Source organism: Molothrus aeneus, chromosome 11 (assembly GCF_037042795.1).
Source record: "Molothrus aeneus isolate 106 chromosome 11, BPBGC_Maene_1.0, whole genome shotgun sequence".
Taxonomy (NCBI): Eukaryota; Metazoa; Chordata; class Aves; order Passeriformes; family Icteridae; genus Molothrus; species Molothrus aeneus.
In genome coordinates, this window is record NC_089656.1 from 7,699,262 (window position 1) to 7,725,841 (window position 26,580).

General features: G+C 41.1%; 1 protein-coding gene across 1 annotated transcript; it reads left to right on the plus strand.

The window, feature by feature from the left end:
* The first annotated feature begins 310 nt into the window (after positions 1-310).
* Positions 311-25,126, plus strand: GPT2 (glutamic--pyruvic transaminase 2). Its single transcript, XM_066557342.1, has 11 exons — positions 311-953; positions 9,524-9,613; positions 11,089-11,197; positions 14,813-14,946; positions 16,862-17,105; positions 17,842-17,921; positions 18,479-18,615; positions 19,314-19,488; positions 19,922-20,077; positions 21,082-21,194; positions 22,427-25,126. The coding sequence occupies exons 1-11, from the start codon at positions 627-629 to the stop codon at positions 22,515-22,517; spliced, it is 1,656 nt and encodes a 551-aa protein (XP_066413439.1). The 5' UTR covers positions 311-626; the 3' UTR covers positions 22,518-25,126.
* Positions 25,127-26,580: the final 1,454 nt, after the last annotated feature.

Consider the following 26,580-nt stretch of genomic DNA (forward strand, 5'->3'; position numbering starts at 1 on the left):
GCGCTCCCCAGCACCGAGAACACTTGGCTCTGCCGTTCCCGTAGGAAAATCCCCCGCGCTTGCCCTGACCCCGGTTCCCCCCGCATCTCCAGCAGCGGGAGCGCGCCCCGCCCTGCAGACAATGCGGGAGCGGCCCGGGGAGGCCTCTGGGTGCGGTAGTTCCCTGCCCATCACCTGATGCCGTGGGCAGGCGCAGCCGGGACTACAGCCCCCGGCAGGCAGCGCGTCCGCAGCCCGGCTGGTGCAATCACACCTTAGCACGCCCCGGGGCCGGGGCCAGCGCCGGCTGGGAAAAGGATGGGTTTGCCCGGGACTCTTCCAGAGCACTAGCGCGGGCACTTCTGTCGGGGCAGGGGGCTGCAGCGCTATTCAGATGCAATGGTTGTTTCTATTTCTAATTCTGCTCCTGTGGTAGCATCGCAACGCTGCAAGATCACTTGTATCCATTGCAGCTAAGTTTGCGGGATCTGGACATGAGAGGATCGAGCGTGTACGTGTAACTGTGCCAGCTCTTCGGCATTTCTCCTGCTCGCGTGCATCTGGCTAGCGCCCGGTTCCGACTACAAAACACACCGATCCCCAGCACTCGTATCCTTCATCTGGCTTTGGGAGCTACCCGAACGACCATGCATCGGTTTGTCTTGGTTGCCAGGCAAGCTGCGGCACGGCTGTGCGGCCGCGGGCCGGGGGGCTGCCGGGGCGGAAGGACGGACATGGCTCTGCGCTGCGCCGCTTCGCTGGCGGCCGGGCGGCAGCCGCGGGGTCCCCGGCGGGAGGGGACGGTGCGCTGGAGCAGCGCTGCCAAGGCCTCCGCCGTGAAGATCAACGAGAAGGCGAGCAGGGAGAAGATCCTGACGCTGGAGTCCATGAACCCGCAAGTGAAGGCGGTGGAATACGCAGTGCGCGGCCCCATCGTTCTGAAAGCCGGGGAGATCGAGAAGGAGCTGCGGAAGGTGAGGCAGGGGCGGCGGGGCGGGGCAGGACAGAGCAGGGCGCGCTCCTGCAGCCGCACCGGCTCTGCCCCGGGCGCTCCTCCGCCGCCGCTCCCGGCTGGGGATGTGGCGGGGCTCGGCGGGGACGTGACACCCCGCGGGGCTGAGACGTGACCCTGTGGAAGCCTCGGGAAAGCGGGAGGCACCGCGAGTGCCGCTGCAGAGCTTCCTACCGAGTTAAAAACTCCCGGAGCACAGCAGCGTTTTCCCCATCCCTCTGCTGCCCCGAGCCGTGGCCGGACGCGCTGTGCCCGGCCCCGCTCCGCTGCGGCACCCCCGGCCCCGCTGCCCTTCCCACGGGAGGCGGCAGAGGCACGAAACAAAGGAACCCTCCGGCCGGCTACTGTTTATCCTGTGTCACTGGCTGCCTAAGGCAGATACGGGACACCCCCATAAAGCAGTGTTTACATTTCTCCGGCCACTTTGACCCTTTGCTGCAATCCCGTGTCCTTTGTGTTATACAAGGGGGTGAGTGACCGGCTTTCATCATACTGATAGAGCGTTTGAGTCCTTCGTGAGGATTTCAGAGATCCTGCCTTGGCCGGGGCAGGAGGCACCTGGCTCCTGACAGGTGAGCTGGCCCGGCTCTCCAGGCACTGCTCCGCAGCCTCACCCAGCTCTGCTCTGGATCATCCGAGGAGATCACCGAGAATGCTCCTTTTTTTTAGTTGCAGAAGTTGAGGTGCCCAGGGACAAACCTTCAGAGCACAAACACTCAGTAACGCTGCCCAAAGTTGTAGGTGGTTGGTCCTCTTTGGCAGATCAGATAATAAAGCAGATCCTAAGGGTTTGGGCCAGTATGTGCTAAATAAAGCATCCAAATCAGTCAGTGCTTCTATTTTACTCTTCATATTTCTTTCTTATTCCTCGAGTATTGAAACAAAAGATAATAAAAAACCCTTAGCAATACAGACATGGCTTTTTGCCTCTGCTGTTCAAACCACGGCTTCCCCTCTCATCACAAGGACACATTTTTGTTTTGATGAAGCATTTGGCAGAGTAGTTTTTCTATCATTTTAGATATTATTCCATGCTGTCACTGCTTTAGAGAGTCTTTCTAATGCCTTATTACAGGTACTGCAAGACCATTTTCATTAGTTCATGTAAAGTGCTTTGAACAAAAACGTGCTACAGCAATTCTAACCATGAGAGTAAACTGGTGATTCTCTGGTCTTAGTGTTACTTGTTTCCCCTTGTTTTAGAAGGTGAAGCATTGTTTTCAGTGCACTGTAGTATATGCATCAACTATTTATGTCTAACTCAATAATTATTACAAATAACTTCTTTTTTTTGAATTTCACTTTAAAACTGCAGAGTGGTAATGAAGAATTAATTTTGGAACATCTGTTTTGATTTTTGCCTCAAAACTTGTTTATAAAGGTGTCATTGTGTTTATGTAACTAGGTTCCCTAGTGGATGCATTTTCCAGAGTATAAAATCTTCCAGTGTTCTCCCTGAGTATGTTTGTTTTCAAGTTAACATTACTGAGCAGGAGATATTACTTGACAAAACAAATATAAAAGGCCCTTCACAAACTCCTCCCAGCTCCCCTGCTTACTCCAGGTACCAGCTGAATCACTGGCAGAAAGAATAATCTACTGTGCACTTTTGAAAAAATATAACAGCAAATCATTGGCATTCGCTTTATTAAAAGATTTTTATGTCAGTTTAGTGTTGTGCTTACTTATGTGGCATTTTCTATTTAATTTCTTTTTTCCTGGAACCAGTCTCATGAAATAATGTTTGCCATTGATAATGGCTACCAGCATTCCTAGAGGTGACTATGCTTTAACACAAGTAAGGCAAACAAACCTCCCAGCTGGCAGGGAAGGAGGACAGAATTACTGCAAAAGTTGAGACAGTGCATCTGCAGAGAACACTAATCAACTTCAGTAGAAATCCTTTACTTGCTTCCACACTTCTCAAGTTACTCATTCCTCTTTTCTGAGAAAAATACTGTTAATTCATTCTCTTGTTTAATCAAGCTGTCTGCTAAAGCATACAGTGTTGAGTAATGCCTAGGTTCCTTATAAGTAAAGTACTATAGGTTATCTAATTGTCTATTTTTTGTGTGTGTGTCTGAAATTTAATTCTGTGTGCTCACACATCAATAGCATGTCTTTGTTTCCTTTTTATTAAGTTGTACAGCTTTTTCCAGCCCTCTCAATCTTAGCTCACAGGGTTAGGCCAAGCACTGCCAGCAGAATTAACACTGATGGATAAAGGGAAGAGGCTGAAGTGGTTGCCACTTCAGGAAAGAGGAAGGAGATTTCCCACAGCATCTCTAGATCCATGGCCACTCTTCACTAACAGCAAGAATTGCCCCATAACACTCTTCTACATCTGATGGGGAGGGAGCTTTGCACAGGCAGGAGAGCACAGGCTCCCTGGTATGAGGTGGAAACACTGCAGTGGGTAGGGGTAACAAGAACAGGCAGGGGTGAAGCAATGGCAGTAAATCTTTTATCTTCTTCTGCCCAGATGCCTTTAGGTAATTTGTTTCTGAACTAAAAGCACCCTAAATGCAGCAGCCATTGTATATAATCAGATGTGATAGAGGCTCTCCCTGTTTAAACTTGATTCCATTTGGTTACTCTTCATACTTGTTAATACTCATAGAGCTGTTATGGAGACTATAAAACATCTACTTGAAGCTGTTTGCACAGTGTAAGCTTTCATCTTCCTTGAGGTTTGTTCTGCTGTCTCAGATCCCAAAGAGCAGCTCCTCTGTTATTCTCTCTGGCACTTGCTGCTTCTCTATATTAACTGCAAATGATCACAACAGGAGCTGTAACTCCACAGTGCACACAGAAATAAGGACTGAAATGTTACTCAAGAAGTCTCTGACTGGACAATTGAAGGGATATTCCTTAAAAGAACAAATAAAAGTGAGGCATTAGTTTTAGCCTGGGACTAAGCCAATGTAAGTGACTAGTAAAATACTCAATTAAAGCAGATTAAGATTGATTGCCCAATACAGGTGGGGCATGCTGTACCTGGATTTCACAAGTTTTGTTGGCTTGTGTCCTGTATTCATCTAGGTGGAAAATCAGGGGTTTGAGCTACATTAAATCTTTCAAGAGGGAAATCTTCATGCAAAATCAGTGATTGGATTGCTTTCCTGAGCCTTTTTTTCATAATTTTGAAATTGTGTCATGCTTTGAAAGTGAAAACCCTTTTTCTCTTCTTTTTTGCTATTGGTAGAAATCAGCTGATTCTGACTTACTAAGATGACAGAAAGAACTAATTCCAAAAATTTTCCTTGGTGTTTCTGGCAACTTTTTAAAGCTAGGGCACAGGCATATTTTAATAAAGGATTACACTCTAAATAGAACTCTCTCAAATAAGACCTTTCTTCTACCCCCTTTGTATAGACTTGGTAACAAATGGCCTCTGTATCAAGTATTGACTTTAATTACATTTCAGACTAGAAATTTGCTCCTGAATACAAATCAATGCAAGAATAAAGCAAGGTCTGAGAAGAGGCCTTCTCTTTACCTAATCAGCAATGACAAACTAACTTATCTTTACCCAGGTAGGACACATACCTGATTTGTTGCTTTGTATTCATGCTAATTTTAACTGACCTTGTTGTGGAAAATCCCTTCATATCTGTTACTCTGACATTTCACCTATACACTCCTTTTCTCCCCAGTTCCTGATTGGGTTTTATATAATGTCAAGTTCTGTGTTAGGTTAAGCTGCCTTACATCTCCTGGCAAAGCCTGTGCAAATCAAACAGCATTGCAGGATCCACAGGTCAGCTCAGGTGACGTTGGAAGCAGGGCCTGGCCCAGTGTAAGGCACACAAGGTCCTTGCAAACTTTCAAGCTGCTGAAAGAGAACTGTAGGGTGGAAAGGGGGAGAGGGATGGTGTGCAGGGATACATTGGTAGCATGTAGGGAGTTCCTTCAGATAGCACAGGTGGGTAACACATCCCAACCCTGGGTCTGGAGCCATGGGCCTTCACTGGCATTATACACTTTCTATACACTGAAGGCCCTATTTTTCTGTTACCTTTACAGCAAAAGGGTTGTCCATTCATCTCCTGTGCCCACGCTTTTCATTTGCATAGCTATTGCAAATAGGTTCCTGTTTCAAGTTTATTCAAGCCACTTGTTCACTCCCTACATTGCTATTTAGACAATAAAACTACCAAAATCCTTCTACTTAAGTAACTGAAATCTCAGGCAGCTTCTGCTGAAGTATTTTGATTAAAATACTGTAGAGTTTTTTTTTTTCCCTCACTAATTCATCAGACTTTAAAATTGAATAGAAAAATCTGACTTAGAATCCAGCCTTAATTGTAAATGTGAGTTGACTGTGTTCCTGGGAGTTTTGGAAAGATAAAACACAATTTAGACAATGACATGCAGAAATATAATTTAACATGCCAAGAAAAAGAGACAAGATTGACTGGTACACCCAGTAATGAAAGATGCTAAGCTTAAATTACCATCCTGTAATTTTCTGCTTTGAATACGTGACTGTGTGCACACGAAGGAAGTATCTTCCAGGCAAGAGCATCTGACCTCATTAAGACAGAACTGTTGTTCCTCAGTTGTCTGTACATGTTGCATACATAAGTGAATCTGTAGTAAAACCCATGGTTTTTAAGATGCCAGAAACTACTGCAGATGAAGGTGAAAGAAAACTGGTTTCAAGAGCACAATTATCAAAATCATATTTTCAGAAGCTCACAACCCACAGAATCCAGTTTTTGATATTTTCTGGTTGAATACATTAGCAAAATTTATTCTAAAATAGACCTTTTCCAGTAGCTCTCCAAGTTAAGTGGGTCTTAATGTCTAATCACTTTCTAATGAGCATTATTTTAATTCTATCATTTAATTCTGTTATGAAATCTAGTGGTTTATCTATATAGGCAAAAATTCTGAATGCAAACCCACTTTGATCAATGTGTCAGGAAAAAGTAACCTGAGGACAAGTCCTGTTCTGTAATCTCTGAATCAGATCTGCCAATTAATGGTCAGTCCCACTGATTTTCTCATGTGATATGAGGGACATGCAAGTCATCACTGCCATTTTAAGTCAAAATCCAGATTTTGCCTTCTCCTTCCTCCCCAAAACAGCTCATGTCAGCTTGAATTGCACAAGCATAATACAAACTCAAAGCCTTACTCCATGGTAAGCAGGTCAGGTTTATTTTTCTGCTGTGAGCAGTTTTAATAAAAAGATTGGAATGCTAATTCAGGTCTTCAGGTCCCTATTAGTTAAGGGCCTCTGGGCAGTGCTTTCTTGGCCTCTTGAGAGGAGGAGAGAAAAAAGCAAGCAAGTAACTTGGCTACTACAGTGTAGATCTCAGCCATGCTGAAATGTTTGGGTTTGCCAGCTCTGATTGTAGGGCTTGTTTGTGCAAGTCACAGCAAAAGCAGTCTCAAGGAAATAGTGCAGTGGTTCATAGTGTGATGTTGTTGCCTGATACCCATCAAGAGGAGGCACAAAGCCATGGCAATGAAAATGAGACAATTGGGAGCAGCCAGGAGCAGGCAAATTCTGAAATTCAGAAATAGCTGTAATACCACAGTTCTCTTCTGGGATTAAAAGCAGCTCACATTTTCATGGCCTCCTCAAGGGAACTCTTTTCAATTCTTTCCTATTGCCATTTCCAAATCCACACATGCTCTCCCCTGAGTGATGGCTTTCCTTTGAAATTTGCTGAAGATTTAACAAAGACAGTGTCAGGTCAGTTTGGGCCATTCTTATTCTTTCTGGGCACGGTGGTATTCTGCAGTTTGCCAGCACTGTCAGGTGGTACCTTTGTAAAGGGAACCTCCAGGTACACTAAAACTCCTGGCAGGGCATTGCCCTCATGGTAGTTCTTTGGGGTGCTGTATTTTCTGGCATCACATTGCTTCTTTGATCAAGTAATTCTCCCAACACTTCTTCCATCATGACTCTCCTTCAGAGACAGCTCATCATTTCATACTGTTCTCCTTTCCTGATGGGTTTCCTGAGGCTCTGGGGATGTCTAGGGGAAGAGGAAACTTCCCCAAACCTGGTTAACTGCAAAAAGATTTCTATTGACTTTGTGCTAATGAATTCTAGTTCATGTATAAAAATCCCTTCTCCCAACTTTGTGTGATATTTAGTTGTTAGAATAATTATGTCTGGCTTGCTTCAGGTTTCATCAGGTTTCTTAAAAGATGCATTTCCTCTAAAAAAAGTAGAGAGACAGAAGTAACAGTTGAAGGAAGTCATTTCCAAAGAGCATATTCCAAATCCTGGAAGATTCTTTTATTCCATTAAAATCCTTTCATTGTCCAGAAGATGCCTACTAAAAGACAATACCTGTTTTTATATTTTCTCTTTTACATGTGGAGGTGAAAGATGGCTTCTACAGCTTTAAAAAAGGGCTACTACCATGGATCTGTTTGCTGCCCCTGTCAGAGGAGTGGCAGGAGCCTGGCCTTGTTCCAAGCTGAAGCTGAATCACGTTGTGAGCACAGTGTGAGGTGCCGCCAAAGGCAGGAGCTGGAGCAGAGCTTGTTTTGTAGGGCTGGGCATTTTTCTCCTCCTTGATGTGGTTTCTACCCTCCTCACAAGGCAGGAGAATCAGTCTGGAACCTACTGCTCACGAGTTTGTTATTAGAGCTCCTGTTATGCAAGCTTCCCTTTTGCAAAGCCTTGCCTGTTTCAGTGCAGCCAGGCTGCCTGTGGAGCACACCTTGGCTGCACCCACAGAGGCCATGGGAGTCCAGATGTGCTGGGGCACCCCTAGAGGAGAGCAAAACAACTCCAGTGGCCCAGTTCCTGCTCCCCCTGTGTGCTCCTTGGCTTGCAGGGGCATAACTTGTCTCAGCTCAGGTGTGTTGCTGACATGGTTAAAGACTGCTCAGCCTTCTGCAGTGAAATAAATCCATGACCTGTTGCAGCCCTTTTCCTGCTGCTCTACAGTTTGATACTGAGATTATCAACATCCCATTCACATTTTCTCCTTTCTATGTTTACATTACTCATAAATTACTAAACTTCAGCCTCAGATAAGTGTAATGTCTATCTGACATCCCTATTTCTAATTTTTTATTTAGAGCTGAAATGCAGCTCTTAATTTGGGTGCTCACTTAGATCAACAAGCATAAAAGCAAATTACTTGATGGACTCAGTGTGTCACTTTCAATTATTTTAAGTGAACTTTTTTTTTTCAATTGCTGCTAAATGTAAGGCCATATAAAATTGACCCTTTTCAATCAGGATCATGTAAGCCCAGTTGTCTGGTCCTAATGCCATTTCTAACTACATACTGAATTTTAAAAGAAAACCCCCAAAGGCTCTCAGATATACAATGGACTGGATCCAGCCAGTGGGGTACTGGGGATTGTGCAGCCTTGAACCTCCAAATCTTGGCATACCTGGGAATCTCTGTCCCTGGGGACTACCTGTATTATTGTTATTTCCACATCTGGCTTCTGGGCTGCCATTGAAGTCCAACTCCATAGTCCATGGTGGAAAAGCAGAAATTAGTTCAGGCTTGCCAGCTACATATTTTATATCCAAATCCAGTAATTGGCTGTAAGTACATGGACCAGGAAGAGGCTGTCTGAGTCCATACCCAGAGTAAGTTGTTATAGGTCATTTTCTACAGAAAACTAATCAGTCTGATTTTGCAGTTCCTTAGTCCATGTGACAATTCTGTCACTGTTAGGATGCCTCCCTACTACCTCTGAAATATACATCAGAATAACTCTAAATTTATTATTGCCTCTCTCACTTATTTTTCTTGTAATGTTGGCCTTTACTTTCAGTTAATATTTTTTATTTAAACCACTGGTGGTTTTTTGAATCAGTCAGTGCCTTGCCTTTTTCATGCCCTTATTTTATTTTGCTTTTTAAAGAGCTGAGATTGCTAATCAACATTCATTAACTTCTTTCCCTGTGTTCTCATGATGTATTCAGTTTCTCACAGGAAAAATGGCTGTCTGTTCAGATTTTGGAGACTAGGAAGCTTTTAAATATTCATGGTGATTATTTAGCACTTCTGTTTATCATAAAGAGCCTCACTAGGATATATTTTGTGAACCATCTCTACATGGAAAAGTGCGGTCATCATACAAGGAATACTTAATCTAAGTATAAAATAAATAAGCACTTTTTTGTTTTTACTCTCAAGGAACTAAAGGTCTTGAGGTTTCTTTTATTGGTGGTTTCTCAAATATCCTCAAGTCTTTTTAGCTTCTTGACTGATCCATCCCTCCCTTAGGTGTCTCAAAGAAATTGCTCTAATACTGACAACTCAAAATGCCTTTTTTTCGTCTTTTCTACTTCAATATGTGGTTTCCAGCCAAGTCAGTCTCTTACTTGCAGCTAGCAGAAAAATAAAAGCCAGCCTTTAAAAATGTGTCACAGTCAACAATATTTCTGTAAACCATTTAAGATTTCCTGGCAGTGTTGTATAAGAAATGCATTAAGCTTTACATTAAACACTGTAGCTGTAACAGCCACATGACAGATACTAAAAAAGAATCTTCTACTACAGCCCTAACAAAACATTCTGAATGATCCCTTTCTAGGGAATCAAAAAACCCTTTACTGAAGTGATTAAAGCCAACATTGGAGATGCACATGCAATGGGACAGAGACCAATCACCTTCCTCCGTCAGGTAAGGCTACTAAAATATTATTATTCATTTTTTATTAGAATGCCTTAAAGCTGTCTGATATAGGTGCTAGTATAATTGATTCTCTAGATACAATTAGACTTAAAATAGTTCTTTTGTAAAGAATTTAAAATGTTCATTTCTGAGCCAAAGTCCTATTGTTTGCTGCTTATCCTCTTTTAACACAGTAGCTTTCCTTAGTTCCCATATCATTCCCCACCCACATTTTTTCCTGCCACTTCTGTGTTATCAGTCAGCACATTCATTATCAACAATGCTCTTCAGGAAAGGAAGGGGTTCTCTTTAAAGAAAAAAACAAAAGCCTTTCTTCATCTGAGAGAATACTTTGAAATCTGCATGTAGCTGGGTTCAAATACTTGTACTGTGTCTCATTTTGCACATTTTACCTCTGGGCAAGCTAATTGGCAGGTTAACTTTTAGGAAAGATTACAACAGAATTCATATTTGTACATTATTCCTAAAACACAAATAAGGTTAAAATGAGTATTATCTTATTTACTGAGCATCCCTCACACCCTCATGTAAATTTCTCTGTCTATAATAATGTGAATTCAGAGAGTTCCAGGACAAATTGAAGCTTTATTAAGCTGAGGGTCCAGATGATGAGATCACAAAATCAAGCTATGCAGCAAAATAGGGAGACGTGAGCTTCTTCTAAATTATTCAAATGTATTACAGGTTATTCCAATGTTATTAAATAAAATGGGAAATCCTTTCTTCCCATGACTGTGTGCACACATGGATTAATTCATTGCCATTGTCCCACAAGATGACAACAGTCTGTCCACATTACACCATTTAAGCATCTAAATGAGAGAGACTGGAATAAATTAAGCTGATCTCAAGAAAGACCTCTCAATTCTTTGTGTCTTACATTCCTTCATTAATTTAATTCTGCTGGGTTGTGTTTCTACTTTTACTATGTTCTATATCACCATTTCTTTTTTTAATTAAATATTTCCCATGAATTCAAATCAGTAGGAACTAGAAGTTTTTTTGGGGAAAGATTATTAGAACATGCCACTAGGACTTCAAAATGTGATTGTATTTCTCAGCTCTGCTCCATATTTAAAATCTTGATTTCTTGTCAATAAAAGTGGGCTAGTAATACACAAGGCATGGAGGATAGAGCTGCTTAGAGATAACATAGGAATAGTTAACTGTGCTTTACTGTGTTTGCACTATGCTTAGCTTACCTGGAATCTTCACTGTCTGTAATAAAAATAGTTAATAATTCTAGAACTGTTTTTACCAGCTTAACTTGGAACCTGATAAGACATTTTCTCTTCTGTGAGAACAACCCTTAAAAAAAAACAACTGCAAACTCTTCATCAATAACCTTTCTTTTAAATTAGCCAGTATTTGTGATCTTCATTTCCAAGGAAAGTTAACATAAAGTTAACTAAGTTAAAATAACTAATGAAAAGTGGCCAATTGACATGTTCTTGGCACTGCAGGTGGTGGCCCTGTGTACGTACCCAAACCTGCTGGACAGCCCGAGCTTTCCCGAAGACGCCAAAAAGCGCGCCAGGCGGATCTTGCAGGGCTGTGGAGGAAACAGCTTAGGTAAGGCTCTGCTCTGGTGTTAGGAAAACACAGCTGGTTCAGTGTCTGCAGCTGTTCTGGTGTTAGAAAAACACAGCTGGTTCAATATCTGCAGCTGGTGGGGGCAGGTTTGCAGTGTGACCTGCAGATGGTGACCAATGGAGCGAATTTTTGGTGGGAGTTGTCCCAGAGCAGAGGGTGAGGGTTATGCTTCTATGGAGCCCTTGCCACAATAACTTCTAGGCATTACTCTGAATGGAATGCTGAGGAGTTTTTGTACCAGGAAAGAGGCTCTGTTCTGTTGGTATGACATCTCTTAATCCAGGGCTCTGTGTCTCCTACTTAGACTAGGTGGAGGGTTTTACAGTTTTACCTTCTCCAGTTGTTTCTCTGCCAAGGAGCCCACTGTCCCTGTAATGCTGGTGTCAACAAACAATATATGTCCATCTCAGCTGATCCAGTGCACACTCCTGGATCTTCATTTTGAACCATCAGTTCAAGTGTGGTTTCTGGGCTATCAGAAACTCAGGTACCAAGGTGATAAGGAAAGCTACACTGCTGAGAGTCTTTTACCTTGCTGAGATAGTTTTAACTGAAGGTGTCAAAGCTCTATTTCTCCAAGGTAAAATAACTCTTGAAAGAACTACAGAGCTCTGTTCTTCAGCTACTCTTCCTACAAGAGTGCACATGTCATATCCACATAAGCACAAACTTTGCATATTCATTAGAAAGGAAATGGAAGAGGCAATTTCTTTCTCATCTAGTGACTGTGCTGCCTACCTGTACCTGGCAAATGCCATGAGAATTTCTACTCTGCAGATCCTGTTACAGCTGCTGGGCGCAGCAAAGAATCTGGCACACTTACCTTCTTTCAAGTAGGCAAACAGTGACATTTCAGAGAACTTATTACAGTAATTGGCATATTTCTTAATCTTTGTGATTGCAGTGCCTATTTGCACTGGTATATTTTGAGAGTAGGTGCTATGAAACTTAATAAAATAAACAAAACATAATAAAATAAACAAAACATAAACAGTGATTGCATTAGCAGCATTTCAAGCTTGACAACACAGCCTAATACAGAATGTGTTTTATCTTCACCTTCTTTGTATTGGTTTGTCTTTTAATGTAGACCATTAAAAACACATTATCAAAACTGACAAGTTCCTCTAGCTCAATGGATCCCTTTCCTGTCTTACTTTGGAATAATAAATTCACACGGTACTGTTGGCACATAGGAGTTGCTGGGGATATATTTGAATTTTGACTCAGTCTTTCTTTGTAATGATTGTCTAATTTAGGGATGTGGAAGGAGTTCTCAGAATGAGCAGTCTTGGCCCCTTGGTGCTCCTTTCCCCTTAAGGTCATGGTGGCATGGGACACAATAACCCCATGTTATAAAGAATTCAGTCTTGCATAATATTTCAGAAATGTGTTCCTTTTTTTCAGAAGATCACACATTTCCCATAATTTCTGTTAGCTCAGTAGATTCTGAGGAAGTAGGCCTGAAACAATTGCAGTATTCAAGTAAGATGATAATTCTGAATATACACTGTTCATTTCGGTGGCTAAATTTGGATTCTGGTGTCTAAATGTTTTTTAATTTTGAAATAATTTATGCCAAGAACAACTGTACCTCTAAATTCCTGACAACTAAAACCACTGTAGACTTTACTGATGTGCTGTACTGTTTTCTGCCCCCTGTCCACCCTCCCTGGCTCCAGTAAGGTGTGCCAGCCCCTCCTCTTGGCCTCTGGAGCTCATCAGCCTCTGTTCAGCCTCCCAAAACACACAGCCAGAGGCACTGGGACGTGCAGCTGAGTGGAAGTCACCCCTATCACTTTGTTGGTAGTCTGACAACTTACTGCTGTTCTCTTCATGGCTGAGAAGGAGAAATTGCCTTTCTTGTGAGAAAGCAAAGATGAAAAACTGGCCCCACTGTGTTGTGTTCAAAACCTTATTTTTCAACAAATTAGTCAATGCAACACAAAGGTGGAATCACTACATAGCGTCAAAGTCATTTGAAGTGTTGCACTCATATCTACACCGGCCTATTTAAAGGTATTAATTGTAAAGTTAATATGAGTATGAAATTTCCTCTGGAAGTGAACTAGAATGCCCTCACTTCCAATGAAGATCCATTTGGCAAAACCCTACTCATGGTTTTGAGTCTTGCTACTCCCAGGCCATGTATGAAGGCTCAGATATGTCCTCATCTGAGGACTCATCTTGTGTCCAAAACTGGGCAATTTCTCTTGTGTCCAGACTCTCTGGTATTCTGCTGACACCACTTACTTTGCATGTAGGATAACTGGAATATCTTTCCAGGCATTTGAGACATCCATCCTATATATAAAAATACATAATATATGCAGCTTTTTGGACTGGGTTTATTTATTTGCATCCCACAGTGCAAACACGGGTTCTAGTCAAAGCCATCAACTGAGTACAAGTCAGTGTAGAAGTACAATGCAATTAAATGTTCTGTATGTCCTCAGAGTGGCAGGACTCAGCACCCAATGGAACACAAGACAGAGGGACAGCTTAGGTTTGTTCTCCTCCTTTAACAGCGTCCTCCTGGCTGTGGTCAAACACCCATGTACACCAATATAACTTCCAGTCCTGTAAAAGTAAATGTTTGGGACATCAGGGAGTGTTGTGCCCTGAATCACCATTTTATCCCATGCAATTGTGCAGTGCTTGCAAAAGTTCTTTGTCTTTTTAAATCATGCTTTCACAGAAGTCCTACCAGGCAGACTACTAGCAGATAACAGAGTGATAAGAGTTAAGTCAGGCATAATTATTCCACTCCACCCAACAAGCAAAGAAGATTCTGCAGCTTCCTGACAGTGTTCTAAAATAGATGTACACTTGTCACTTCTTTGTCCATCAGTCTTAGGCTTCATAGCTTGGATTCATTCCTCACCTTGACCTAGGCTTATTTTCACTCTTTGTTTGTTGCACATTCTTGGCAGTGATGCACACAGGCATCTAACATCTCCTTTTATTTATGATTATTAGTTGTGCTCTGTGAACTGCACATAAGATTGGGGAGATTCTAGGCATTTCTGGTGAAAAGTGGTTGTGGGAGATGCTGTGGGGGAAGGAGAGAAGCAGTTTAGGATTTTTTTGGTTTCAGACTGTGGGAGAAAATATGTTATTTTCATGTTGCAAATAAAACCCTTATATTTATCATGGATTAAAAGAAATTACTTTCCTTTCTATTGCACATGGTGCCTCTTTTCCTTGTTCCCATTGCTTACATAGAAGTTTGTTTACATCCAGGAGTGCTTCCAACATAAAGAAAGCAACTGAAAGATAGTAAGAATGGGATTGTTGTCCCAGTTTGCAAAGTAGGCTTGAAATCACGCTTTTTACCAATCCAGTATGTTATTTTTGTATTTTAGTGATGCTTATTGTATTTGTTTCCTTCCAAATTAATTCTTTTGCTCTATGAACAAACCAGCTCCCTTTCCTACTCCATGGAAAAAAAAGCAAACCCATCCTGGGGATCCATATAAATATGGCTCATATACACAAACTACTCCATCCAATACCAGCTCAGGAGTTTTGCTAGTAACAGAAAATCTGTTGTACATTGCACTCAATTCTCATCTCATCCTGCATTTTTCACAGGATCCTACACTGCCAGTCAAGGTATAAATTGCATCCGTGAGGATGTGGCTTCATATATTGAGAGAAGAGATGGAGGGGTTCCTGCAGATCCAGATAACATTTACCTCACCACCGGGGCAAGCGATGGCATTTCTGTAAGTGATAAAAGAAACCTGTTCCTTCTTGGTACAAGCTGTATCTTATCAATTACCTCTGCAAATACAGATCCCTGTTGAACATCTGGTCTCACCAAGTCCTGTGAGTTTGATCTGGCAGACAAAGAAGCCACATTCAATGAATATCCAATCCTGTGAAAAAACCAGTGTGAATGTCAGGAGCCAGCTAAAAGTGTGTGCAAAGTCTCTTAGTATACATTAATTGTACCTTTCTGTAGAGGTAATATGAAATGAGCTACAGGTGCCTAAATATAAATTTAGAAGATTTAGTGCATTCAGACTAAATAATGGTTGTTCTCAGTGGTTAAGACACATAAACACTGAAGATTAGAGGGTATCAGTCAGTGAAAGAGGGAAGAGGGAATGAACCTCAGAGGTGAGAACTCTCAGCTCTTCTTCCAAGTAAACTCTGCTAGTGCAGATCAATGCCAGTGAAAATCCCAAAGATTTATTTCTGTTTGTGTATTTTAGTTTGTTTGACGAAAACTGCAGGTTTTGGGTTCAACCAAGGTTCAAAGATAAGTATGATAAGTTAAGACAGGAATACCAGTCTCTGCTCCTTTGCACAGACACAGTTGCTGGCAGTGCAGCAGCAGTTTGGCGCTTGTGAAGGCAGCCTTTGGCAGCGTGCGGGTGAAGGTGCTTTTTTAAAGGACATCTAGTGGCAGAGCTCAGAATGACAGCGGTCCGGCAGGCAGCTCCCCAGAGCTCGGCAGGCAATTGGCTTTCAGAGTTTCTGACACTGGCAGCTTGTCAGGAATGGCAGCGCAGCACAGCTGATCTACACCATGCCGGTTTGATTGCACCACTGATGTAAAGCCAGCGCTACAACACATTCTTTGGCCCTTCTAAAGATAAAACAACTATTGTTTCACACCTCAGGGGAGAGAGGGTGTTAAAGAGTTTTTAAATATGCATTTGGTCCTGATTATATGTTTTGGATGCTTGGTATTTTTAAACTTGTCGTGGGTACAAAATTATGTTGATTATAAATCATTAGCTTAGCAGCTGAGTATGTGATGAGAGGCACAGAACAGCAGATTTTGTACTAGAATCACAAAGAAATGAAAGGATATTGCTGCTGAGAGAAAAGATATTTTTGGGTTTAGATGCCAATTACATGCTGATAAGGATGCTTGCTTTGATTGCACCTGTACTTCAGAGTTCTCCCGTGGTTATAAAGGCAAGAAGTCTCTCTGCTTCCTGCCCCTTGTGCACTGTTTTATTTAACTCACATGTAAAAAGCCTCCACATCACACAGACATTGGGCACGAGGAAATTGTCTGGACTGACCCTAGCATAAACATTACCTTTCTGCCTGTATCTTCTGGGCATAAGCTACATATTACTATTTCCATCCCAAGACATGCAGACTTTGGTCTATTCTGTTACTTGAAAATGAAAACATAATTGCTCCTGATGTAAAACAGGTTTCACTGTTCCAAGGGAGAATCTGCACAGGCCCCAGTTCTAATTTCTGGTTTTATTTATTGGTCTCTTGTGGTTAATGAGATAAAATGAATGGAAGGCAATAAGCAAGAACTAGCTAAAGCTTCTTTGCTTACAACAGGGCACAGCAAAAAGATAATGATCTTGATATTCCTGTTTCCAACTTGCCCTCTAGCCTTGTGCTCAGAATGTTTTTCCTAAATTTTTTAGTTGATCGGGCATGATCTTTGGAAGTTGTGACATGAGAGGATTCCATTAAGCTTAGACCATCCTCACTCAGCCAGTAACAACTTGAAATAGATAACTCTCTTTGACTATCTGCTTCTAGGACAGAAATCCACCTTAACTCTACACTTTTTAGGAAGTTTAATAACTAATTCCAGAGAATATTATTAATTCTGGTGCATGACCTTTTTTATTTTTTAAATTCCTACTTTTTCCCCAGGCAATTTTAAAGATCCTGATCTCAGGAGGTGGCAAATCCCGAACAGGAGTGATGATTCCTATTCCCCAGTATCCCTTATACTCAGCAGCCATCTCTGAACTGGATGCTATCCAGGTGAATTACTATTTGGATGAAGAAAATTGCTGGGCTCTAAATGTGAACGAACTTCGCCGTGCCTTGAATGAAGCTAAGGCATATTGCAACCCAAAAGTCCTCTGCATCATCAACCCCGGAAATCCCACAGGTCTGTAGGAATTTTGTTTTATGAAGGGGTTTTAAGACCATTTTCTTTCCTTTTTCATTCATTTGACATTGCAGGCAAATCCTAAGTACATATCAAATATGTTGAGCTGAATTCCAGAGATCAGTGCTCTAAGTAGGACAGACTTTACTTTTAGAAACATATTTCCAGTGTCCTGGAACTCCAGAAAGGAGGGAGCAGATTCACTTCACAGGATCCTATTTGAAGCTGCTGCTTCCACTGAAGTTTTCCAGACTTGTGGAATGACTTTCAGTCACTTTTGGTCTTTAGGAAAGATCTTGCTTCTGGCATGGCCTGTAGCCTCTTGGCTTCTGAAGAGCAATGACTGTAATAACTCAGAACTCAGTGGCAAGCCTCTCTCAGAATTTAGCTTTTTGAGTAGTTGAGGTTGATTGGTGAGAAGCCAGCTCCCTCCTAACCATCATGCATGGGAGCATTTACAATCATTAGCTATACACAGAGTACTCTCAGTAAGTCCTTGATTGAGTACTGTATCTCACACTGCCTTTGCTTGAGATGGACTAAGTTACCTTGTACCATACTTCTTCCAAAAGTGCTCCTTAATTTCATGTTTAGTGAACTGAATGCTAAAGTTCAATAGCACTTTTCTGAGGAAGAGGGATATCTTCTTGAAAAGTTGGTAATCTAAGTAGGTGTGGGTGAAAAGATTTGTATGTGTACACTCCACTAACTTTTTTCTTGCTTTAAAAATCAACAGGACAGGTGCAAAACAGAAAGTGCATTGAAGATGTGATACACTTTGCATGGGAAGAAAAACTTTTTCTTCTGGCTGATGAGGTAATGAAATAATCTGTTCTCTCCAAAGCACAGCTAAGGGTACTCATATGAGGTACAATTTGTTCCATGTGTGGTAGTGGCATTTCTTAAGTACAGGGAACAGACTCTCTGTTATCATATTAAGACATGAAGAGACATGCAAGATTCTTAATATCAAAGGATCAATATAACAGGTGGCTTGACCTGGGTTTGAACTAGAGAGAAAGTGTAGGGGACACAAGGAAGAACTTTGCTGGAACAGACATAAAAACCTACATGGTGCTCAGACCACTTCAAATGGAAGAAACAGAAGGAAAATCAATTCAAACATACAAGTAAAGGTTAAATCATCCAATGGAGCTCGCTGGTCTCCAAAGACCCAGCCTTTAAGTGTGGTGACATCAGATAAAAAGTCTCATTACAGTAACTAATACTCAACAAAGAACCTTGTGTCTTCTAACAGCTTTGAAGTTTTGAGTGTAAGGACTGTTTCTTCAGTTCAGATCTGCCTCTCTAAAAGGCCGTGTTTTATCCTTAGTTGGGGGAACAGAGCACATTAATGTCTTCTGACTGTTCAGGTTTACCAGGACAATGTGTACTCTGAAGGATGCCAGTTTCATTCTTTCAAAAAGATTCTGTATGAGATGGGACCCGAGTACTATAACAATGTTGAGCTGGCCTCTTTTCACTCCACCTCTAAGGGATACATGGGCGAGTAAGTCTGATTTAGTTTTTTTTTATTTCATCTTCCTCATTAATCTGGTGGGACAGCGCTTTCATATTACTGACCTGAAGGTAATCCACCATAATTAATCCTCTATTAATTTTAACTAAAGACTATTAAGAAAAGAAAAACAAGCACAGAGTAATGGATTAACTCAGTGGTTTTCAAAGTACCAAATATTTAGCGTATTTATTTCAGACACCTAATGCCTCAGTCCCACAAAGGTGAAATCCTACAGTCCCAATCTGGACCTGTGATAAAGGAAAATTGGCCTCCAACATTCAAGGGAACAGCTCAATAATCAAAAGGGAACAGCTGGGATATTACACATGTTTGGGTTTGTTTTTTTGGGGGAGGAGGACATGGAAGAAAAAGAATTTCTTGATTAAATGTATGCTGCTACAGCCATATGCTCTTGTTCTGAAGATTAAAGATCCATGTTAATTGTTAACTTGCCTACCAGGGAAGCTGCATGTCCACTCTTATCTCTGTATGGGATACTAGGACTTAATGACATGTCATGCAGCTCCATCTTAAACCATATCAGTGTGGCAGCTGTTTCAACAAGCTGTATCTTACCTATTGTGAGATTCTCATCAATTGTCTTTCCACTTCTGCAATCATTTGCATTGTTTTGTTGTATTTATAGACTTGAAGTTAACCAATCTCTTCTGTTCACTTTGTCACAGATGTGGCTACAGAGGAGGTTACATGGAGGTCATAAACTTGCACCCAGAAATCAAAGGACAGCTCGTTAAGCTGCTTTCTGTTCGCCTTTGCCCTCCAGTCTCAGGACAAGCAGCCATGGATATTGTGGTGAATCCTCCAGTACCTGGAGAAGAATCTTATGCACAGTTCATAAAGGTCAGCAATAACATGCTTGTTCTTTTGTGCATTTCACAAACCTATCCTAAGTACTGGGAACTCAAATTATGCACAGAAACCAAAGAGTCTTCTTTTGTTTCTCCTATCAAGTCAAATCAAAAGTTCAATTAAGATGCTCTCTAAAAAAAGCCAGGAGTGGATGCTGAGGAAGGAGACTGTAAAAAGAGAGCACACAGATAGAGACTTCTGCAGGTTATTGTCTGTCTGCAACAATGTAATTGTACCCTGCTAAAGCCTTTTTGCACTGTTTTTTTAAGAGCACAACTGGAATTTAGAACATTGTTTGCTCTAACAGCTCAGCAAAGCCCTACCAGTGTTTCACTTGAGAAGGGCCTTTTGAAAGATCATCATTTCTCCTGGTGTTTTATTGCTACTTGAAATGTGTCCAACTGAACACCTTCCTTTTAAACAGGAGAAGGAATCTGTTTTGAACAATCTTGCCAAAAAAGCCAAACTAACAGAAGACATGTTTAACAAGATCCCAGGGGTTCACTGCAACCCCCTTCAAGGAGCCATGTACGCTTTCCCTCGGATCTTTATTCCTTCCAAAGCCATTGAGGAAGCAAAGGTCAGTCAGCCATTCTCACCCCAATCCATTTCAACCTCCTCTCACCTGTGCCTGCCACTTCCAGTGATGAACTTTGATTCCAGAGATGGAGAACAAAAGCAGTATTTCATGGGCTGTATATGATCTTAAATATAACATGACCTTTATTAGAAGAGAGGAAAAGAGAACAGATCATTTCATCCCAGTGCTAAGGCTCCCAGGCTGAGTGTCCCCAAGGATGTTGGTGTTTAAGTCACACAAGTAGCTGGCCCTGTGCAGTTCCAAATTAGCCTGCCCTTGCCTGGGTTAAGGGGACCAGCATGTGTGAGTGGCAGTGTGCTACTGACCCTGCAAGAGAAGCCCCATTCACCAGGAAGGGGAAAGAGGGCTGGAGCTTTCCTTACAAATTTCACCTTTTTGCCTTTGGGACAGTAACCTATGTTAATAAATGATAAGTCTCTGTTCCTAAGTAGAGCTCTGAAACCTAATTTGTAATACTCATTTCCATTAGCACAGCTGAGAACAAAAATAGGGCTGTTTTTCAGCTGCTTATTTGATTAGCTATCTAACCTGTACATATTTAAGAACCTCTCATAGTTATTAATCAGGGGACTTCCTTGGCAGCAGATTATTCTGGGGAAAAAAATAGTAATTGCCAACAGAACTGGAACACACAGTTCCCAAATTAATCTTATCAAATGTCAGTGCCTTAGATTTTTCCAAGTACAACTTTCAGACTTCTGACAAAAGTTACAAGCAAGTCAAGGGGAATAACAAAATTACCTAAACCCTTTCTTTTGAAGTGAGTTTTTGTGTAAGTTCTTCAGCCCTGTTCCTCCATGAAGTGCTGTTAGTTAATTTAGTGTGAACTGCCCCATTAGCATTTGTTCCTCATCTTCCTTAGTAAATTCAATAAGAAATTAATAATGTAACATTAGGTTTCAGGGGGGAAAAAAAGCACTTACGAAATTCTATGTGTTAGGAATATTTAGACTTCAATAATTCTGAGGCATCCATTCCCTTAGGCTCACAAAATGGCACCTGATATGTTCTATTGCATGAAACTTCTGGAAGAGACTGGAATATGTGTTGTACCTGGAAGTGGATTTGGCCAGAGAGAAGGAACCTACCATTTCAGGTACAGTTTCTGTTTGTTTTAAAGCAAAGTAGCAGTAGTAAGCAAAGTATCATCCCAGTTCTTTCTCTTCTGATTAAATGCAAGGATTTTTATATCAGTTTATGTTGTCTCAGTTTCCACTGGACAGTTTCTGTGGACTGACAGCAAGGTCAAAGACCTGATCTGCTAGATGAGCTGTACAAGTTTTTATGGTGTTTTCACAGCTTGCTGGCATTATTTTATTCTGTTTTTACATACTGGCATTTGAAATGCCTTCTCCAGGAATACAAACAATACTAATAGTTTAGACTTTAATTTTAAAGCTGGCTCTGGAATTACAAAAATTTCCCTGCATTCTTTTTTGGGGAGGAGGGGGTTAAGCTGTTTCCATATGGGAGAAACTGCATGAAAAATGCAGTATCATCCCTATAAATCTGCTCCTTAAACACTCTGTATAACTTTACCAAAACAAGATGTTGAACTAAATATTCTAATACCAAAACTGTTGCTTTTGCTTCCAATAAACAGAACTTTGCTCCAGCCAAGCCACTGATAGCTAAAATTTGTCACGGAATTCAGTCTTCCTCACCCTCTGCTGTGTTGTTTCTGTGTGTGAAGCCACAAAGCAGAGGGTGCCTCTAGCCTTGGCAGTTGTGCAGCACAGCCAGCTGGGTCAGATCTGGGTACACACAGCTCCAGGGAAAACCTAGAGTCCATTCCTGCACCAGTGTGGGAAAGCCATTGTGTTCTGGGGGCCTTGCAATCCCACACCCCATGGGATTTTCAGGGTGTGCAGAAGAAGGGAAAAAGGGACTAAAACCTGCAGAATGGGATGTTGCAAAGTTTTAATGCTTCTGCACTCAGGTTTAAATTAAAGAAAAAAATGTACATTTACTTGTAACTGACATTTCTTAAAGCTCTAAAAACTGGGTATAATTTGGCATAAATGCCCAACAGTGGAAACTGAGTTGCTGTTATTTCTTACTGATAATCTTCTACACCACTCAAAAAAAAATAACAGTTCTTGAATTCCTATATTCTAACCAATAGAAACAAATTGCACTAGTTTAAGAGTATAGTTCAATTAAAGTATAAATACAAAAAAAGTGATAATAACATCAAAAATATGTTAAACTTAACATGTTACTTGCTGTGCCTTGAGATTGATCAAGATCTGTGCAAAGATCACAGTTTAGTTGGTTCTGAAGATAATATGGGTTGGTTTTTTTATTTCTTTAAATATTATTTTTCAGAATGACCATTCTTCCTCCAGTAGAGAAGCTGAAGATCCTACTGGAGAAAGTGAAAGACTTCCACATAAAGTTTCTTGAAAAATATGCATGAAACTACTGTGGCTTTTCCCCCCTCATCCCTTCCCCTTCAAGGCAAATGCAGACAATGAACAATGATGTGCTGAGAATGTGCTGTTTATCTAATTTAACTGAATTCAAAGTAGATAGAACCAGACTCAGATACTGCTACAACTTATTGGACTATTAAAGTTATGTCTGGTGTAGAAGATATTGTTACACCAAGTTTTTTTTTCAGGGGAAGGGGAAGAATGTGAAGAAAACAGTGAGAAGAGTCAGTAAATGTTTTTGTGCCTTGATTGAAAGTTACATTTGTGAACTTTTGACTCAATAGGTTGGGGAAGGGAATTGCTCATTAAAATTACTACTGTCATGTGGGTTGTTTTACAAAACAGAAATGCCAAGTTCAATTGTTTAGATAGGAAATTGTTTCCCATCTTAAAATTCTACTAAACAAAAATCAAAACTCCTACATTTTAGGTATTGCTTGGTTTAATTTTTGTTGGTTTTGTTGTTAAGTGTTCTCCTAACCTGATCAAGCATGCAGGGACAGTGTGCTTATTTAAAAAAAATCTTCAGCAGATGTGTGCAGATACCTTTGAAATTCTGCTGAAAAGAAATCCTGCCATCCCAGCACAGCTGGAATGGAATATACAGTTTTGATCAGAGGAGTGAATGTGGTGTCTGCTTGAACAATATTTTTATGAAACTGAAACATAATAAGGAATACAATCTTCTTCTTCCTGTGCTATTCAACACATGATCCCAGCATAAGAGCACTGAATACTTCCTGCCATAACAATTCCACAAGTCTCCTGTTAGCCCACATCTTTTATACACATGGAACAGGGTAAGTTAGTGTCTCAAAGCAGATGTGAGTACAGTCAGTCCTTTCAAGTAGGGTAAAACACAACCCTTTCAGAACCGCTCTGTCTGTGGGGAGCATTTGTTTGGAAACCCCACAGCCCCTGGAGCTGGCCAAAATCCAGCTGGAACTTGCACAGCCTGACACGTTGTTACCAGGAGAAATGCTGGGCTGATTTCTAATGAAGAGGAAGGTATTTAAAGGAAAAAGTCTTACACCAAGCATAAAGAAAATGAAAGTACAGCTGACCCTTAAATCTTCCACAGTCCTACTGCTGTCTGAACGATCCTGAGTGCTTCTCAAAGCCCAGCTGAACAAGGTGGCTATCTGGGAGTACAGCTGAGTGACTCCACTAATCTCTGCCAGCTTCCCTGCAAAACAAAGGACAGCCTCTGTTTCTCTAGAGCTGGAAGCTGGACACCTTCTGCTAGCTCTGATAAAGGGCTAAAGAAGCAGAGCTTTCACTATTCAGATGTGAAGGCATTAGCATTTGTCAGGCTTAGGCTCAGCTGTTACAGAGTTTATTCATCAAGAATATCACATTCAATCCAGTCATTTATTTTAAGTTATTATTTAGAAGTAAACTCATTTTAATGTCTATTGGCACTTTGTGAGGCTGCTGTTGTAGCTGGTCCAACACCCTGTGCTGATCCAGCTTTCTAAAGCCAAGGGCTAGAGAAAGAGCACCCAGATAAAGCTGTGCCAGTTTCTCATGTGAGGAAGATGGGATGCTGCCAGTTACTGTCCTTGCCACAGCAGCCCCTGTCTCTGACCCAGCATTAGCCGTGGCTGAGCTTCCCACAGCTCCTTACTGAGGCCTGTGAGAAGAATTTATTCCTCTCAAATGGTCACAGGTTATAGATGAAAATGGCATGGCTGCTACACAAAGCTGCTGTGGAGGATTGGAGAAAAAATGACGTTTTTCTTCTCAGAGCAGTGCACTTCTGGGAGGAGAGCACACTGAGAGCACTTATGCTGCTACACCCATTGAAAAATACAACCTGCCAGCACCCAGCACTTGGCATCCTAATATGCACTAATAAATAAAACAAACCCAGAGAGCAAAACCGTGGGAGGAGGTCACAACAATGATGTGAAAATAAGACAAACAGCACTTTCCTGCTCTAGGAATGTGTCCAAATCAGATCTGGCTTTGGACTCTTAATGCAGTGTAGATTGAAACTAAGATCTAACAATGGGAGTTAGAATATTTTTTATATTTTTGTAACTACAGCTTTTTCATGGGGTAGTATTTGTAATCTAATAAGTCAATAGATTTTATATTCGCCTTGCATTTGCACCTGATACTTCTGGAAAAAAATGTAAAGGTTTACAAGTTTATAATGATAATTTACAGGTGTGAAAGGCTTTTTGTTTTAAGTCAGGACAGTAATTCTTACACTTTTGAATCAAAATATAATGGCATAACTGAGTTTTTTCTAAACATTCTATTATGGTGCCTTTTCTGTTTCTGACATTATAAGGGATAACAATTTATTCTTGATGCATCTCATATGGAAGGGTGGTGATTTCTATTGTCCATCCACAATATTTGTATGTATTGTGATAAGGTTAATGTGCATTTTTGTGGAACAATCCTGTAAACCTAAGACAAAAAGGCTTGTTTTCCATGTCCTTGAAATATTTCATTAATAACAGACAATTCTTCCTTTCAAATGCATGCTTCTAGGTTTGATCTTCCTCCAGGTGCTCCTTATAACAGTACTTCAGATGTATGAGACTTCCAAATAATAAAGCACATGTTAAAAAAATGGTAATACTTCTCCATTTTCTATGTCACTGGCGCAACACCAGCTGGATTGCACTATGACACATTTAATCCCATATTCAAACCAATATTTACTAATATTTAATAGCCATGTACCAGATCATTAATTTCTGCATCACTCCAGTTTATGGACTTGACATTTTTCCAACTTATTACCACAAAACTATTCCCTACAAGAGCAGAACTGTAAATAGAGATGGTCTTAGGCAAGTTTATGCTCATAATTAATTCTGTAATGCAAGGGTTTGTAACCAGGAGTCAAGCAAGCCAGACTTTTTTCTTCACAGAGAGAATCAGCCAGGCAGCTGAGGCTGATCAACTGTGTCCTGAAAGCTTTGGTGAGGTGTTGTCAGTTCTCTTTTTAAAAAACTTCTTACATGGCTTGTAGGAAATTAAACTTATAGAGCAGCACTATCTAGTCTTTTTGCGGTGACACCTCAGAATACTTTAGTGCTGTTTGTTTAGTAATTTCAAAGTAAACAAAATTTAGGGAAAGGGAAACTAGTCCTGCTTCTGTAAACATATATGCATATGCCAGAACTACCAAAAGCAGGATATTCTTTTCTTTATGTCAGGATTTTGAGTGTTTTCTGGAACAGAAACACTTACCTGTTTGTCTGGAAGGGTTTTTTTGGGGGGATGTGGGAAGTGGAGCACATTGTTTGTTGTACAAACAAGAAAATTGTCTGATACAAAATACTTATATTATGAATTGTCAGTCAGATTTTTACAGCTCTTTCTGAGTGACACAGTCTGTCTCATCTGGCTTAGGAGATGTGCCAGATGAATATGATACAGGAAAAGCTACTCACTTCAGAGAGCTTGCAGCATCCATATACACAATGTCAAAACCATTAGTGTTTTAAAGCATTATCTAAATGCCTTTTTGCACCGTTCCTTGATCAAATTTGTACAAAACTCATGATACAATAATACCTCTAGTATTATTTTTTAAGTTTAGATACATGCAAGATAAGTTTCTTCATGGAATTCTATTTTTAATGATATGGATTTCAATATTTTTATATATTCAATACTTGGTGTAGCCACACCTTTCTAATGTTCCCTGTTACTACGTTTTTGTTAAATCCTGTCTTCACCTGATCAGAATTTGCACAAGCTGTAACCATTTGCACTGGACAGAGCAGGTTATTACCTTGGTTAGCTTGAAGCCCCGCATGCTCTGCACACTGAACAGCAGTAATTTAGTGACATTTAGCTAAACCCAAAGCTGAGCTGTGGAACAGGGCCCTTCCTATGGAGCACAGAGCCTTCCCAGCGCCTGGGGGAGCCGAGCACCGCCTGGCCCAGCCCTGGGCACAGTCCCGGGGATGGAAATGCTCGCCTGCTCCATGCAGCTCCTGAGGGCCCGGGGCGGCTCCAAACAGGGACCAAAACAGCGCAATTCATCTGTGCGTGTGTGTGAGAGAGCCTGCCCAGCTC